Source organism: Dermacentor andersoni, chromosome 1, assembly GCF_023375885.2.
Source record: "Dermacentor andersoni chromosome 1, qqDerAnde1_hic_scaffold, whole genome shotgun sequence".
Lineage (NCBI taxonomy): Eukaryota > Metazoa > Arthropoda > Arachnida > Ixodida > Ixodidae > Dermacentor > Dermacentor andersoni.
The window spans coordinates 233,320,971-233,335,818 of record NC_092814.1 but is presented as its reverse complement, the minus strand read 5'-3'; the positions used below and the strand labels follow the sequence as shown (position 1 = coordinate 233,335,818).

Sequence of the window (14,848 nt, the reverse complement as noted above, 5' to 3'; positions counted from 1 at the left end):
TCGCAAGTACCAGCTGACGTCATCTCGACCTGCGGAGAACTGCGCCAAGATCAGACAACGCGCACGGCCTTCCTTTTTTTTTAAATTTATTCGCTCGACAGGCAGTCATCGCCACCGCCCAACACACAACTTCCGAAACCGCAGCAGTAAGCACAGGCCAATGGTACAATAGGGCCGCGATTCCGTAGCGACACCTTTCGCTCGACTCTATGCCACTCTGATCATCCACCGTGCACGGCCTGTTTGTTCCACTTATAACGCGGGCGGAGCGTCGCTCTCACCGCTGAAGAAGCACGAAACTGAATAGAATCGGAAAAGGCACCGCTACAAAATCGTGGCTAAGGTCTGTTAGCAAGGCACGAACGATGCGAATTAATCAAACGGCAAGTCGTTCGTAGACAACGGTTTATTTGTCCAGCATGGTTCCATGATTCCAAGCCACTTTTTTCATTCTTGCGCGGTGGCTTCGCTCAACAAAGATAACAATGATCTCATCATCCCCTGCAAAAAGACTTTGCGCATTACAGAAAGGAAAAAAAAATAGGTAAATTACAGTGCGCCTCCGCAGCACAAACAGCAATGAAGACAGCAAACAGCGCGCGCACAGTGGACATGCGCGCGAAAGCCAGAGTACGGAAATGTTTCAAACGCTACCCATTCTAAGGCACGCACTAAGCACTTGCGGGGTCGGGAAATCGAGACACAATGTAAAGATGTGACAACGCTGAGAAACGATAACACCGCTAACACACATGCACCGTTTGCGCCACGTGAAGATGGTGTCAACCTCTCGTGCACGGTTGGCTGCGCCTGTAAGTTCTCCTTATCCACGAGGCGCTTTCTTTTAAAGCTCAGGAAAACTCTGGAACGTTAATGAGTCACCTTAGGTATTCACCAGCGCAATGCAGCTTCACTCTTGGTTAAAGTATTTTGACACTTGTCACTTGCCCTTTAAGAACCGCATCGACTGTCCTGCGGACCCCCGCCTCCGGAATACGCTTAAACATTTTCACACGCTTCAGAGAGAAAAAAGCGATCATCGTTTCCCTTCAACCTCACGGCCGGTGTATTTAGCTGTTAAGTTTCGCAGAACTTAAACAGATGTGAATAGACAGACTGCGCGGTATATACTCTGACGGACGGCCCTTAGATCTCACACACAACACTCGGTAAGCGAGCGTGGAGTTATAAAAATGAGAAGGTTGGCCATAAAATAGGCCACAACAAAAATAACAGCGTGATGTCGCACGGGTTGACACCATCGATACGGCAGAGGTCAGAGAAGGTATGAGGTGGCCAGAAAGGGGCGTGGCCGTAAACACTCGACATAGCGCGTGCATATTTGCAACCGGCAGCAAAGTCGCAATATACCGGTGCATGAAATGTAGTCATCTGGTTTTAACGTTAGCTATATGCGCATTATGTTTTGAATGCCCCTTCAAATGGAGACTGCAAAAGGTAAAGCGTTTCCTTTTTTTTTTTAATTCTCGGGGTAGCAGGCACCCAGTGTTACAGTTGCGCGGCCACAGACCTCAACTTGCAATCGGCTGCATAGACGACGTCGACTCAAGCATGCACATGTGCCTTGGGCGTCAGGCTCCTTAGTCACCTTGCCAAGAAATATTTTTCCAAGTGCCGCACCGGCTGATTCAAAGATTCATTAACGGTAACGCAAAGCGCCGACTTGTTCCCCGGAAGGCACGCGTCAGCTTCGGCTTTGCGTAAGGTCTCATGAGCCTTACGAATGTTTTCAGCTGAGAGGAATTATCCCGGAGACTTTCATGAAAATTTCTAATAAATGCGAAGATGGGCATACGCGAGTACTTTCGTAACAAGCGTTCATGTAAAGCCAGTCTGTTGGGGCGGAGTGTACCGAGGAGTGACACCGCACACCCCCCAGATTGCTTCCCCCGCGCTAGACAGACACAAATCGCCGCAACCTTCGCTAGGCAAACTTCGCCTCACGCGAGCTCAAAAACGCCGAAAGCTCAGTCTGGGATCACGTGACGTGCGCATAGCTCTACGCGCACAGCTGTAAAATTGCTGTCCAGGCGATGCCGGACCTCGGTAACACACTTAAACGGTTCCAGGTCTGCATGTAGCCGAGCCGTCTAGTAAAAACGTGGCGATGCTATCCTACTGCTTGGCGGGGGCTCCTACAGCAACCCTATCTGAGGCGGTATACAAAGCTATCACAATCAGCTTTGAACTTCAAAAGTCGGCTGTCGCCGTAACTCGGCGCAGTGTCCGTCACTACAGCGTCACTCGAGAGAAGGCTTGGTCTGACAGCGCGGCGTGCCCGAATCGGCGCGCCAAGGAGCACTGCGAGCGCGCGCGAGTACAGGAGGCGCACCGCGGCCGCACGTGCATTACCACTGTGTCCATCGCTGAACACGGGCCCAGTGCGAGGCTTCTCACGTGCGACATTCCACTCGCGTACCTTCGTTCAGAGCCAACAGCGAAGTTATAGATATGCCGGGATTTCCCGGGGGTTACGACAGGGAGTAGCCACGCGTACGATTTCTGGGCCTATATTTGCACAACTTGTCTTACGTGGCGGGCGCGGAAACGCTCTTACGTAAGAGAAGCTTTGTGAATAGAGGCCTTGACACGCTAGGCCCCAATGCTTTAACCGTCTTTACAGTGTTAATATTGCTGAATACCTCACTAGTGTCCCATAAGAAGAGAGCGCCACCGCGCCTTTCAGATGCCCATCGTCTCAAGCAAATCTCAGCACTTAGAATAAAAATTGTTCGGCCATTAGTGGTGTTCACGCTCTACACATGCATGAAAAGAGCAGTGCGTCTGCACCACAGTTTCAGAATATCGACTTCCCGACACTCCGAGCGTGCTCCTCAATAAATGCATGCAAACTTTGAAAGTAATCAAGCATTGTTAGATCGTCGAAAATTGGCACTCATTTTCTCTTATTCCACTCAGGGTCGGGAATAGACGGTGCAAGTGTTCCCCTATTACAGCGGTACAGACTGGCTGACCGCTACTGAAGTTCGCTCCATGGGAGCTCCGAGAGAGGCAAAAGGCGCTCGCTCACACGCCACCGCAAGCATGTGTTCCTCCAGGGGTCGTCTGCTCGTACGTTTTACAACATGCACACATATAAATGCGTGTGTGTAAAGGTTCCGAATTGAGATCTCGAGCAACGAAGCTACATTGCTCACAGGTTTGAATTAATGATCGCACGAATCATACGTCCTCCTATATGGTATAGGCGAACATAGCGCTTACTGCAGACGATGCCGAATCGACCTCACCAAAATCTTCCCCTTCTTTTTTTTCTTTTTACCGTAGTATCAGTTTCACAGACAAGTTCAAAGAACGCAGCGCCCGAAACAGTTTTCTAGAATAAGCTTGCTTTTTGATAACTTCAGCGACGCGCCAAGCATCCTAGGCAGTTCTGCGCGTTTGCGCATCGAATTCAGTTTACGATTTATACCTCATGACAGGTAAACGATATAAATGTCTACGTCAAATGTAGCTCGTACTGCGTTTCTGCATGGCTTCACAAATGTTCTAAGCATTCCCACCGCATCATACGTTCAGTGAGCGAGACGCATCTACGTTCATTCTAATGCTGAAGCCCGTCCTGAGCACGAACCGCGTTTTGTACCTTCGTCAAGACATAAAAGCTACTTTTGTAGACAGTGCAGTATTTTATTTAGCAACACATTATCAGCGGCGACAGACAATGGTAGACGTCTGAAAACTTAAACGTTAATAATGTATCATTTTCGAATTAACGTTTTAATCATTTGTCTCAGAGCATCCGGTAGCGATTGCGGAACTTAGGCCGGTCAGTGTTTAATGCACATACTCCAGGCTAATCCCAGTTTCGAGAACTTGCAGGAAAATGCATTCGCGCTCCACTTATTTCCCTCAAAGCCTTGCTTGCGTGTTCCCGGACGAAACTATGTAGAATACCAATGTATTTCGCGTCATATATACTGGGGGTCAACTATCTCGAAACCGGTATACTGGCCTAATAATTCCTACTAAATGGACGCGCATTAAGCGGTGACTGGCTTCAATTCCCAAGTTGCAACGCGTGCCCTAAAGAAATTAACCCGTAAATTGGTGAATTTTGTACGATTAGTTAGGCAAGTGAACGCCGCACATTAACCGATGTCCATCGCAACCAATTTGGCGACCAAAAAATGAAACGCACGTCTACAGCAACGTCAAGAAAAAAACGTGCTCCGAAGCCAGGTCGCCCTGAAGGTGATGGATGCAAGGACGCGCTGCCGCCAGAACGCGACTCCCGCAAAATCCTATGTCCGCCCTGCCATGCGTGGCGCTCGGTCGCAGCGTCCGCGGGTCACCATGCGCATCGCGCACGCTTCGGCTGAGCGGAGCTCGATCGGAGCGCGACTGGCTTTAGGCATTCAGCAGAGGGGGCTCGGCCGTTGTTCTCGCCTGTGCAACCGACGCCAAGCAACGAATACGGTTCCCGGAGAATCAGCGGCGCGACCAGGCAATGCTCGCAGAACGATCGAAACCTCGAGAGGTGTAGCGGTTCTCCAAGACTACTTCACGCTATAACGACAGAGCTGGAAGCTCGGGCCTTCCGTATTCTGAGACACGCAAAAATGATCAGATTAAGCAAGAAGTGAACCGATTTGAATGAAAACTGTCGCAGTTCATATAATTTCAACGTCAGTGTTAGAGTATTTCTTTATTTAGTCTCTCAAAGTCTTTAAAGATTTACGAAAGCCGCAAAACTTCAAGAATGGAGCATCAAGCTTACGACTGATGCCCCATGTGTAACGTCCAATTATTTCCTAATGCCAAACTTTAAAACCAAACGTAACAAAAAAGTTTCTAATTTTGCCACCGAGATCAGAAGTCCTTGTAAAACTGCTGTGACAAAACTCCTGTGTGCTTTACACAACTTTGATATCTGCTTTCGTTGTCAATTTCATATTTCTATTTCGCTCCAATTCTGCAAATAAATATGGAACAGTCGCCTACCAGCTTTACGGACACGGGAGGCATCCGCAACAATAAACGAATAATCGGACACTCCGGGAGATAAAAAAGAAGAAGAAAACGGATTTTAACGGTGAAATTAAATTTGCTGCTGCTCTGCGTTGTGCTTCAACGAAGGAATACCTACTTGAAATTTCGTGGTGGTCGAGGCCGCGGGACTGTTTCGGATTTGCCCGTCACGCAACCCGATGTGCGTTGCACGTCGTCCGAAGACATCGCGCGCGCCACCTTGGCTGCGCGACGTCATAAATTAGGCGCTGTCGCGAGGAATCAGTTTGAGGCTTTCTGCCTGGAGGCAGGCTTTCGCCATTTCGTGCACTCGGCGAACAAACTTGGCAGTCATGCGCGGTAGCTGTGGGCTGTTGAAGGGACACTAAAGGCAAATACTGAGTCGACGTGGACTGTTAAAATACCATTCCAGAAACCTCGAAGCACTTGTTTCGTGCCAAGAAAACACCTAGTTTACGAGAAAATCGCGTCTGAAAAGTCCGTATACAAGGGAAATTCAAAACGCCATCACTGCCCTTTACTGCCGTCGATGAGTAAAACGGCACCCGATAGATTGTGCTAGGGTCATTTGCACAAAACGCGAACGCGCGGCCATGGAGAAATCGTGCCAAGGCAGAGCGTTGGATTCGCCGCTGATCCTGCTCTTGGTCAAGTGGCGTAGACCGTGCAGAAACTCCGTGACATCACATGAACGTGGCATTCTCTGCTACTTGCACTTTGTGCGAGTTTCGCGAGTTAGCAGAACCAGCGCAGCACTACGCGATAACGAAATTGTACTGACACGCGAAAGCGCGGGCGGCGCTGAGTGAAGAAAACGAAACCTTTCGACCAGCCGCGTCGCTGACAAGGATAAAGCCAGTGAGTTCTTTCTAAATATGAATTAGAACGGGACAAGAAGCATTTTCTTTCGTCTTACAGTGAAATGCAATTATCTTTTTTTTACGAACAGTTGAGTACTAGTAACATAATTATAATGAGGAGTGCCTTCATCATTGGGCTAGTACTTGAATGTTCCGCGGGAGTCTCTAATTGTGTCCTGTATTTACCTCAACTTCTCGGTTACTAAAGCTCAGTGCGCGATAATATTCGTCTTAGACATTCTCGAGCACTAACCTATTATTTTAGCTTGACTTAATATTTGCCCTTTAGTGTCCCTTTCAGCTCGCTGATCCGAGCTCCACTTTTACGGCCGTCAGTTCATGGCCTGCGCGTGTGATATCCTGCCCGACCACCGTTGAGTGGCATGAACGCGGCGAATTTCCCGCGGCAGCTTGCCGCCTGCTACCACACCTGGAGGCGCCGAACAGCGTCACCTGGTCGGAAGTCGGAGACGAAAGTAGCGGTTTGCTACCGAATCGCCGAAAATTCCTTCGCAGCGGCCGTAGGGAATTAAAAAAAGCCGAGCAGTTGCCTCGCCAAGGAAAGTGAGGATACGGGCGATAACCTCAATGGCGGCAACAGCGGTCACAGCCGCCCGTTTCCGACATCGCGCGAGCCAGTGTCTGAAAAATCTCGCGACACACCGTGCGGCGTCCGAAATTTTGGCCGCAATACTGGTCCTATGGAGTAGGTGGCGGTGCCGCGGGGACGTCGGGGTAATCGAGCAAATGAGGCGTCCTAAAATGGGCCGTTGACTATAAAAGTTCTGCTCCAACTGGCCTAAACAGTTACCAAAAATAAATTTTCTTTAGCTAGGTACAGCCGTTGCTCAATGACAGACAGCACTTCCATGTTTTGACATGTACTTTAGTAGTCAGGAATGCTTTCTGCGATGGCGTGACAAGTAATAATCAGGGATGTAAAATGTGCAAGCAAACGCCCTGGTGGTTATATCCCTGCAGCAGCTAGCCCCCTCAAGATAATGCCTAGAATTCTTACTCTCCACACCTTTTAGAATAATAACCTGCTGGTATTTGAAACGAGCACAACCTACTCAAGCTACTGCTTACCCTAGGGCTAAAAATAAATGAAGATATGTGTCAAAACACGCACAAGACTTTACGAACAGTGCTCACACATACGAACATATGCAGCAAAGGGGGAAAAAGAAATATTAATGTAAGTGTTATCTCCTATCTCCTATCAAGCATTTTTCTGTTCCAACACCCTTTACTAATTAGCCAGTTCATACTAAGCACATAACTGCACACAAGGGTGCTACAGTCTGGACAGGTTTTAAGCTTAGATGTGTGGCATAGTTGTCCCAAGAACATTACTGAAACAGTGTGTTGTAAAAGAATGCAAGTGTTAAAATGACATGTCCAAGGTGGTGTCACAGATGTATTATGTGGTCTCTTTTCTGCTTCAAACATTTCTCTTGTATTCTGTTGAACAATCAGCTTTGATTTTTTTATACCTGGCTTAGCTAAGAACGCTTTAGTCACTTGATGTGCATATTACAATCTAGCTCTTCACAGAGGTACAAGCGACTGCTTATGTACTGCAGCTATACTCCCAACAAATTAGGTATTCTTCAAATTCTGAACTGCTGTTATAGTTAAATCCGATGCCACAATATCAAAAATATGTTGACACTGGAAGTCTAGTCTAAATGATGAAAAAATCCTTCACGCACATAAATTAAGAAATGTATATTTAACAAGATGGTTTCTCGCCCAGCCTAACTGGCAAGATGCTTCAAGCAATAGTGGCAGAACAGCAGCTGCAGTTCAGTGAGAAAACCCACAAAGATGTGTTGTTAAGCAAATGCATAAAACAACCTGTAGCAAGGGGCTAAATTTATTTAGATGGCATAAAAATGCCATCTGCCGCAAGAAACTGTGCATACTAAGTGGTTTGGGCCAAAATGTTAAGTGAGTATCACCTTGACATTGACAATGATGTCCCACAGCTGCATGCTTAGCCAACAACATAAACCAGCTGTCAATGTAAATATAGAGTAATGACAAAATCATGTTGTACTACCAGTCACTTGCATTCTGCTCCTAAAAAAAAAAAAAAAAAAAAACCAGTCATTCATTTTGAGCTTTTGAGCTCATACAAATTCCATCTTCCAATTGTCTGAACTTGTCTAACACACATTTTATACCTATAATTCACACCTCACTTTGCACATGTTTTTTTTTTCTCTTTTTGGTCAGATTTTTGTTTGCACTTCAATCATTTCATGTTTCTCATAGTTGATGAATAACACTGACAACTGTCCACACTACTTGTGGAACTAGTTACATCTCTTAATACATGTCATAATGCTCAAACTCCACCATAAATGAAGATAGTGGCATGTTCTAAGCATTCGATGCATGAACAGGCTTGATTGATGACTAGGCAGGAAAACTCGTCGTTCACACTGATTGCAATGAGTTTCTGGCTTTTCTGGCCAGTTTACAGTACGTGAGACGAGCGTTGAAAACATGCAAGGTAGAGGGGGCACTACAGGATGTCGGCAGGAACACTTTGTCTTTCTGCCTTACTGGCACTGCTGGCATGGTGCCAAGCTAATTATTGCCTGTGCGCAGCACAATTTATGCTCACATATGGCACAGCAAAATGGCATACGGTGAAACATAAAAACACAATAAAACAGAAACACGGAAGCAGCAAAGCACAAGCAGCCACTCACTTGCCCAGAGAAAATTACACAGCCAGAGAAAATTAAGTCTCGTCTCATCCCTTGCACTGCAGACAATCAGTTGAATAACGAAAGAGACAGAACTGCACTGCTCTTAGGAAAACTGCAGCTGTGAATTTGGTCCAAAGAATTGCATGTAACAATCATTCCTTCTAAATGCAAATGTAGTCAACACATATTTCTGTAAGTGCACACAGGATCTTCCAAACAAAGCACTATGCAGTAAAATAAATATGCATGCATCATGGCATTACTAATGTGCTTGCTTTTGCTTAGGTCATGGTGATGCAGGAGTGAGGTTTAAGAGGACGAATCGGCATTTTTGTCATTAGCAAATCTGAAATTCCTAAAATTCACAGCTGCTGCAAAGTTTGTCCCTTTAGACAAGAGCACAAATTAAAGAAACAAAAGCATGGTAGAGAAAAAGAAACAGTGTGCAGAAAGCACGAAATATGCCAATATCCAACTGACAATCCCAAAAGCTAAGATTAAACAAAGGGTTATAGAATGTCCCTCTAAACACTTTGAGCACGAAGAGTGTAAAATGATGCATCGTTTCACAATGTTTCTGCTGAAATCTGACAGAACATTCTCCCATCTTCCAAGGTATACAATGCTCAAGGCACACTCCCTTAGATATTAGGCATGCAGCACTCAATTTGTATCATGGCATGGCAATACTGGCAACAGGATTAAAAAAAAAACAGGATAGTGTCAACCTTCCTTTCTATCTTGAACACTATCTTAAAAGTGGCAACAAGGTTAAGTATATGAGATGGCTAACTGTTGCCATCAATCTCACACAATTCACAACTTAAAAAAGAAAACGTAATAGAAAAGGAAGCAAAGGGCAGCTCATATGATTCATATTGACATTCCTATGCCAGGCGCAAAATCAGTAATGCATGATGACAAAACATGCAATTAAAGATCCTTCAACATGCTTCTCAACGTCATGACCCCTGTGGATTGGGTGATATACATTTTGAAGCTTCCCAGTGAAACGAGCACAATTTTTAAAATAAGTTGTTGTGCAGAATGCATGCCACACACCAACTTAAGAGCCTGGTGCTATGTGACTCTGGTCACTTGTTCACGAGACTAAAGTTGGTCCCAATCCTCAAGTTTCCCATTAGCCTTTCTAGAAGGCCTTTAACTGTCTCCTGGAATGAGGTTGTAATGTGCACTCAGTATAAGCAATGACAAAGAAAGAAAGAAAGAAAGAAAGAAAAAAGAAAGAAACATCATATACATTGCTCTAAACTCCAAGAATGATAAGATATCTTGCATGCCACATTAATAGGTATTTTGGAACATGTATATCACTGTTTGACATCTGCCTGTCTTCCGATTTTGTGTCTCAAGATGATTCTCTCATTATACCTGTCAACCTCATGCTACAGGCATAGAGTATACAAGGAGGAGAAAATCGTTTTACTGAAGAGAGTTGCACTCATAGTTTGGCATGATTTGACCTTAAATATAGCACTCACTATAAACACGTTCTATGTATAAAATACTATTTACAGTTATTAACAGCAGTGAGTGCCGCCCAAAACTCTTTCTCAAAAACAATAATGCTAAATAAAATAATCCTCCAAACAACATTCATTCACACACATAATGAGTGCATATGTGCCATAAAATAAAATCTTTCAAAAGAACAGAAAGATCCTATATAAATAACAAGAAAAGCTACAAAAAAGCTGAAGGTAAACCTGATCATTCAGCTTTTTCAATGTGCCTCAGACGTGCAGCACACAAAACTTAGTAATGTACACAATATATTTACCAAAAGATACTACGTGTTTTCCTTTGTAAGTCTTGAGGTACAACACTTCCAACCTGCAGCAGCCTTTTTTAAAACCAGCTTTCTAAGCTTACAGGAAACCTGGCCAGCAGTGCTGTTCGCTTGAGATTTAGCCAAGGGTTGTGGCCTGCAATGCTGCTATCTCTAAAAGGCCCACTACCGGCTGGTTATGTGCACCTGCTTCTATTTATTCGATTGAATGTCGCTTTTCCTGCATGCTCTAGCCACATGGTAGGAGTTCGGTGATGTACAGCACCTTATGTGCCTAGGTCACCACCCTTCTGTACTGCCGTTCGGTAGCTGTACCTATCCTGTGCTATTCGCTTGTTTCGCGCAGCCGTTGGGGAACTTCGGGGAGAACACGAACTGGCCACTGATGGTGATACAAATGTGGGCGAGGATGAGCCAAGTGCAGGAGAGCTGGGCAGAGCCTTGTGGGCGGGTGCGGGCTGCTTAGTCCGAGATGGTGATGCAGGTGATGGGTTGTTGGCACACCCATGGCTGCTACCATGATTTTGCTCTGGCTCATCCACTTCGCCAATGCTTGTCTCGACGAGTGCTGGTACAAGCTCAGGATACTGCGCCATCTTGGAGCGCAGCAGGTAGGCGTAGGTGCGGTATCGCTTGAGCTAGAAATGACGCCACAGTTGTGATCAGTGGGGCTTGCGGAGCCACATGCTCTGGAAGTCGTTCTTGTTTTCAAAGAGCAGCTTTATCCATGAAGAGCAGTCTTAAAAATGGACTATAGTACAATACTGGGCACAGGTATGAGCACACACAACTTCTCCATGTCGTAGCTTTGCCTCCTCAGCACAGCAGCTGACACATGTATGGTGAACTTTACAAGTGAGAGAGGCACAGGATATTTACTACACAGCTAATTTGGCAATTAGCTAAAATAACAGACCCAGTTCCTTTTCTGCTATCTTGACTATTGTTAAAGCTTCTAAAACGGCATTAGAAAATCCTCTGCAAAAGTAAGCCAAACTCACCTCATTCTGCAAGAAAGACTCCTTCTCAACAAACTCGGCGACAGTTCTAGACTTGGCACCTTTCTCTGGTGCATTAGCAACATGTTCCTCAAGCTCCTTCTCGAGCCACACAATGCGATTCTCGTGGTCAGTCAATTGCTCTCTCTGGAAAATACCATAAGATAAAGAATGCTCAAGGTAAAAAATAGTGAGTGAAGAAAAACTTCTCTGCACCTTTTTTGTCAAAGGATGAAAACTTGGCAGTCTAACAGTTGCCACACTCATACCCAACTTGAATGAATGAACAAATGAAAATTGTATGACAGTATGCTGAAGATGAAAAAAATTTCAGTTTGAGACAAGACAGTCTGTGGAACTTATGGCAAGCAACGGGTGCATGAAATCAGATGTGAAACTGCATACACGAGACAATAACGTGAAAAGGAGATTAAAAAAAATCAATAATATGCAAACAAAAGAAATAGTTTCAAGTCCTACAAGACAGCATCTCTCTGACTGGACAAAGGAAGCAGATTTGTTATTTATGTGCTCAGGGATGGAAGCAGCAAAGGAAGTTTTGGAACAGCTCTGGCAGCAGCCAATTTGGCGCTTTGGAGCAGCTTTGTAGCATGAATTGTCCGTTTCGGTGCAGCAAATACGTGTCTTGGAGTAGCTTGGTAAATATCAATATGAGTGAAATACAGGTAGATTAGACAAAGGTGCTCTTTATATAACTTTGCAGAACACTGCTAGGTCACGGCAAATCAGTTTTGTGGAAGCCCGCTAGGTGAAGAAAGTTCATGACAGCAAAAAATTGTCATCCACCTGACTAGCATGAAGCTACAAAGGAAAGCCATTAGTTTCTCAGAAACCTCCATTAATTAAATACCGGATATCCCAACGAAATGTGACCAAGAAAAAAAATAACTGAACGCTTTCGAGCAAACAGCGCCCAACTCTAAGTTGCTAGGCTTTTGTTGATGCTAGTTGAGTTTTTCTATTTCTTTCTATTTTTTTTTTCATTGCGAGCAAGCAACTAATATTTAAGTTTAACATGCTAGCCTTTGTTACCTTACTTATTCAATACGGTGCCAATGCAAAGGTTGTGGAATATGTCGAGAAATGAGTGATAACAGCGTATATAGCAACCTAGGGTCTTGTGTGGTCCTTTCTTCCAACAAAACCAAAAAGAAAAGGAAAACAAGAAAACGCCTGAGAAATTAAAAAGAAAAATTCACGTGACAATGCGTCCCCACGCCATTAATAAAGGCGTTCTCAGACATAAACATTATAATCTAAAACCCTGTGTATATTGCGAATGTGCAAACCTAGGCCACGGTCTTGGAACAGCTCAGAAAGCGAACCATTACAAGATCGCGCTACCTAGCATTTGATAAGGATCGAAGATGCGCGCCAAGAACAGCTGACGCGTTAAGCAAAAAGTGCGGACGCTTGTTTGCAGTGCCCCTACATGACGAGGCTTGCGTAAAGATTGATGCAATCTTTGACGCGCAGAAAAGCGTTGTCATATTCATGGCGGGTTTTTAAATCTTTCTTTATTTAATTCACGGCCATTCTTCTTGGTTAAAATAAAGGTCTTCATGAATCCGTGCCACTGTGCCGCAATCATCACCATCTGAGTCTGGCTCATGCGCCCATGCCACACAAAGCCCATGCCATGTGCAGCCAGCCTGGGGCCAGAGCCCAAGAAGTGGCAACGAGGAAGCAGTTCCAGTTGTTCTGAAGCTTCAGGCAGTAAAGGTTGTCTCTTGAACGGCTCTTGCATGCTCTATCGCCTCTGAAAGCCTCATCTGGACACTGGCTCTGAAGCCACGGCCCTGAGCTCACATTTGGTGCCCGAAACGTAGGGCCAGCTGGTTGTGCTCAGAAGATAGGCATCAGGGCTTCTCGTTTGTTAGCAGGAGTTTTTAGCATTTTGACGGTAGCGGTTGTGGTGTCTTTCGTGGTTGGGTTACCGCTTCTTGTGTGGCGTGAGTTGTGTGTACATATCTTTTGTGTCTTGTTTGCCTGGTTTGCGTTGTCTGTTTTTCCATGGAGACACACTCTTCGGCACACAAGGCAGTATCAGACGACAATGAACAGCAACCCAGATTCTCGACTGTGGCGGTGCTGGAGCCGGTGAAGCCGGTGAGCAACAAGATGCGATGGCCTCGTTGCCTTTGGGCCAGATCACCGCGTTGTGCCAGACTTTAACGGCTCGGCTCGTGGACATGGCCACCGCCACGCACACGGGTCACGAGCACGTGCAACCAGTGGAGCTGACAAAGCTGACAGTGGACATTCTAACGTTTAGTCATCACGATGCCGGGAAATCTGTCCCAGATTTTCAGAGTGATTTGGCCCTTTACAGGACCGTTTCGGTTGTCTCGGAGCTTGACTTGCTCAAACGAGTCCCGCCCATTGCTCTTCGAGGTACCGCAGCACAGTGGCTGTGCCTGCAGCCTTCATTCATGTCCTGGGGCAAATTTGTCGCAGCATTCCGAGCGGAATTCCCGTCAGTAGACTACACTACTGCATCCGACATGAGTTGGACGCCCAAACGCAACACCCAGATGAGGGTCTGTTAGTATAAGTTCGGGCCATGCAGGAACTCTTTCGAGGCACTGATCCCAGTGCCACTGAGTCCACTAAGGTCTCGCATGTTTTGCGATGGTGCCACCCTCGCTTCAGGCCTTATTTCTTTGGCCATTCCTTTTCCTCCCTTGAACTTGCAGGCTTCGCCCAGCAAATCACGAAGACGCTCTTTTGGGAGCAACACTATGCTCCACCACCACCTGCTGACATTGCCCTCGAGCCAGCCTGTGCCTAGAGGGAGACAAATACTGGGACAGTACTCAGCCATGAACTTCCGTGGCGGCCCCGGATAGAGAACTCGGAGTGGAAACTCTCCATGGTGGGCATCCCTGCAAGACAAGGGATGTCCACAATGACTTCCCCCGCCCTCAGACCAGCAACGAAATCCTCTAAACAGAGGAGATCCTCCTTGTGCCGCTTATAGGCCGCAGGCACCAAGAGAGTACAGGGAAGATGCATAACAGGTTGGTTCATGCTACAGCTGTGGTCAGCATGGACACTACCAGCATCAGTGTCCAATGACGCCCTCGACTCGATGTGTTTCCACCCAGGGAAACGGCTACGGCCTGTGGTGGTAACAAGCTCCCCAACACTGCCGAAGGCCAATATTACCGAGGATGAGCAAAGTGACCTTTTTTTCTGTTTGCCGAAGAACTTGCCTAGTTCTTTCCCATGTCTAATTGGTATTGTTCTCAATGAAGTGTGGTACGAATTCACAATGGCATGTATGAATGATGTCATCATTTCATTCAATTTTGAGGAACACGTAGAACACCTTGCCATTGTTCTTAAGAAAATGCAGAAAGAGGGGCTTACTGTAAACCCCCAAAAAGTCAAATTAGCATGCTCAAGAGTAGACTTGCTCAG

At 45.9% G+C, this 14,848-nt stretch overlaps 1 protein-coding gene across 2 annotated transcripts in view; it reads right to left on the bottom strand.

Annotated features, from left to right (window-relative positions):
* Positions 1-391: 391 nt before the first annotated feature.
* The window catches only part of LOC126548498 (PH and SEC7 domain-containing protein 1-like), a 425,618-nt gene continuing 411,161 nt past the window's right edge, over positions 392-14,848 (bottom strand). For both annotated transcript variants that reach the window (XM_050196708.3, XM_050196709.3), the window contains exons 13-14: positions 11,408-11,551; positions 392-11,044 (exon numbers count right to left, since the gene is read on the bottom strand). In XM_050196708.3, the coding sequence (XP_050052665.1) occupies positions 10,673-11,044; positions 11,408-11,551 (516 nt within the window). In that variant the 3' untranslated portion in view covers positions 392-10,672. The remainder of the gene's footprint in view (positions 11,045-11,407; positions 11,552-14,848) is intronic.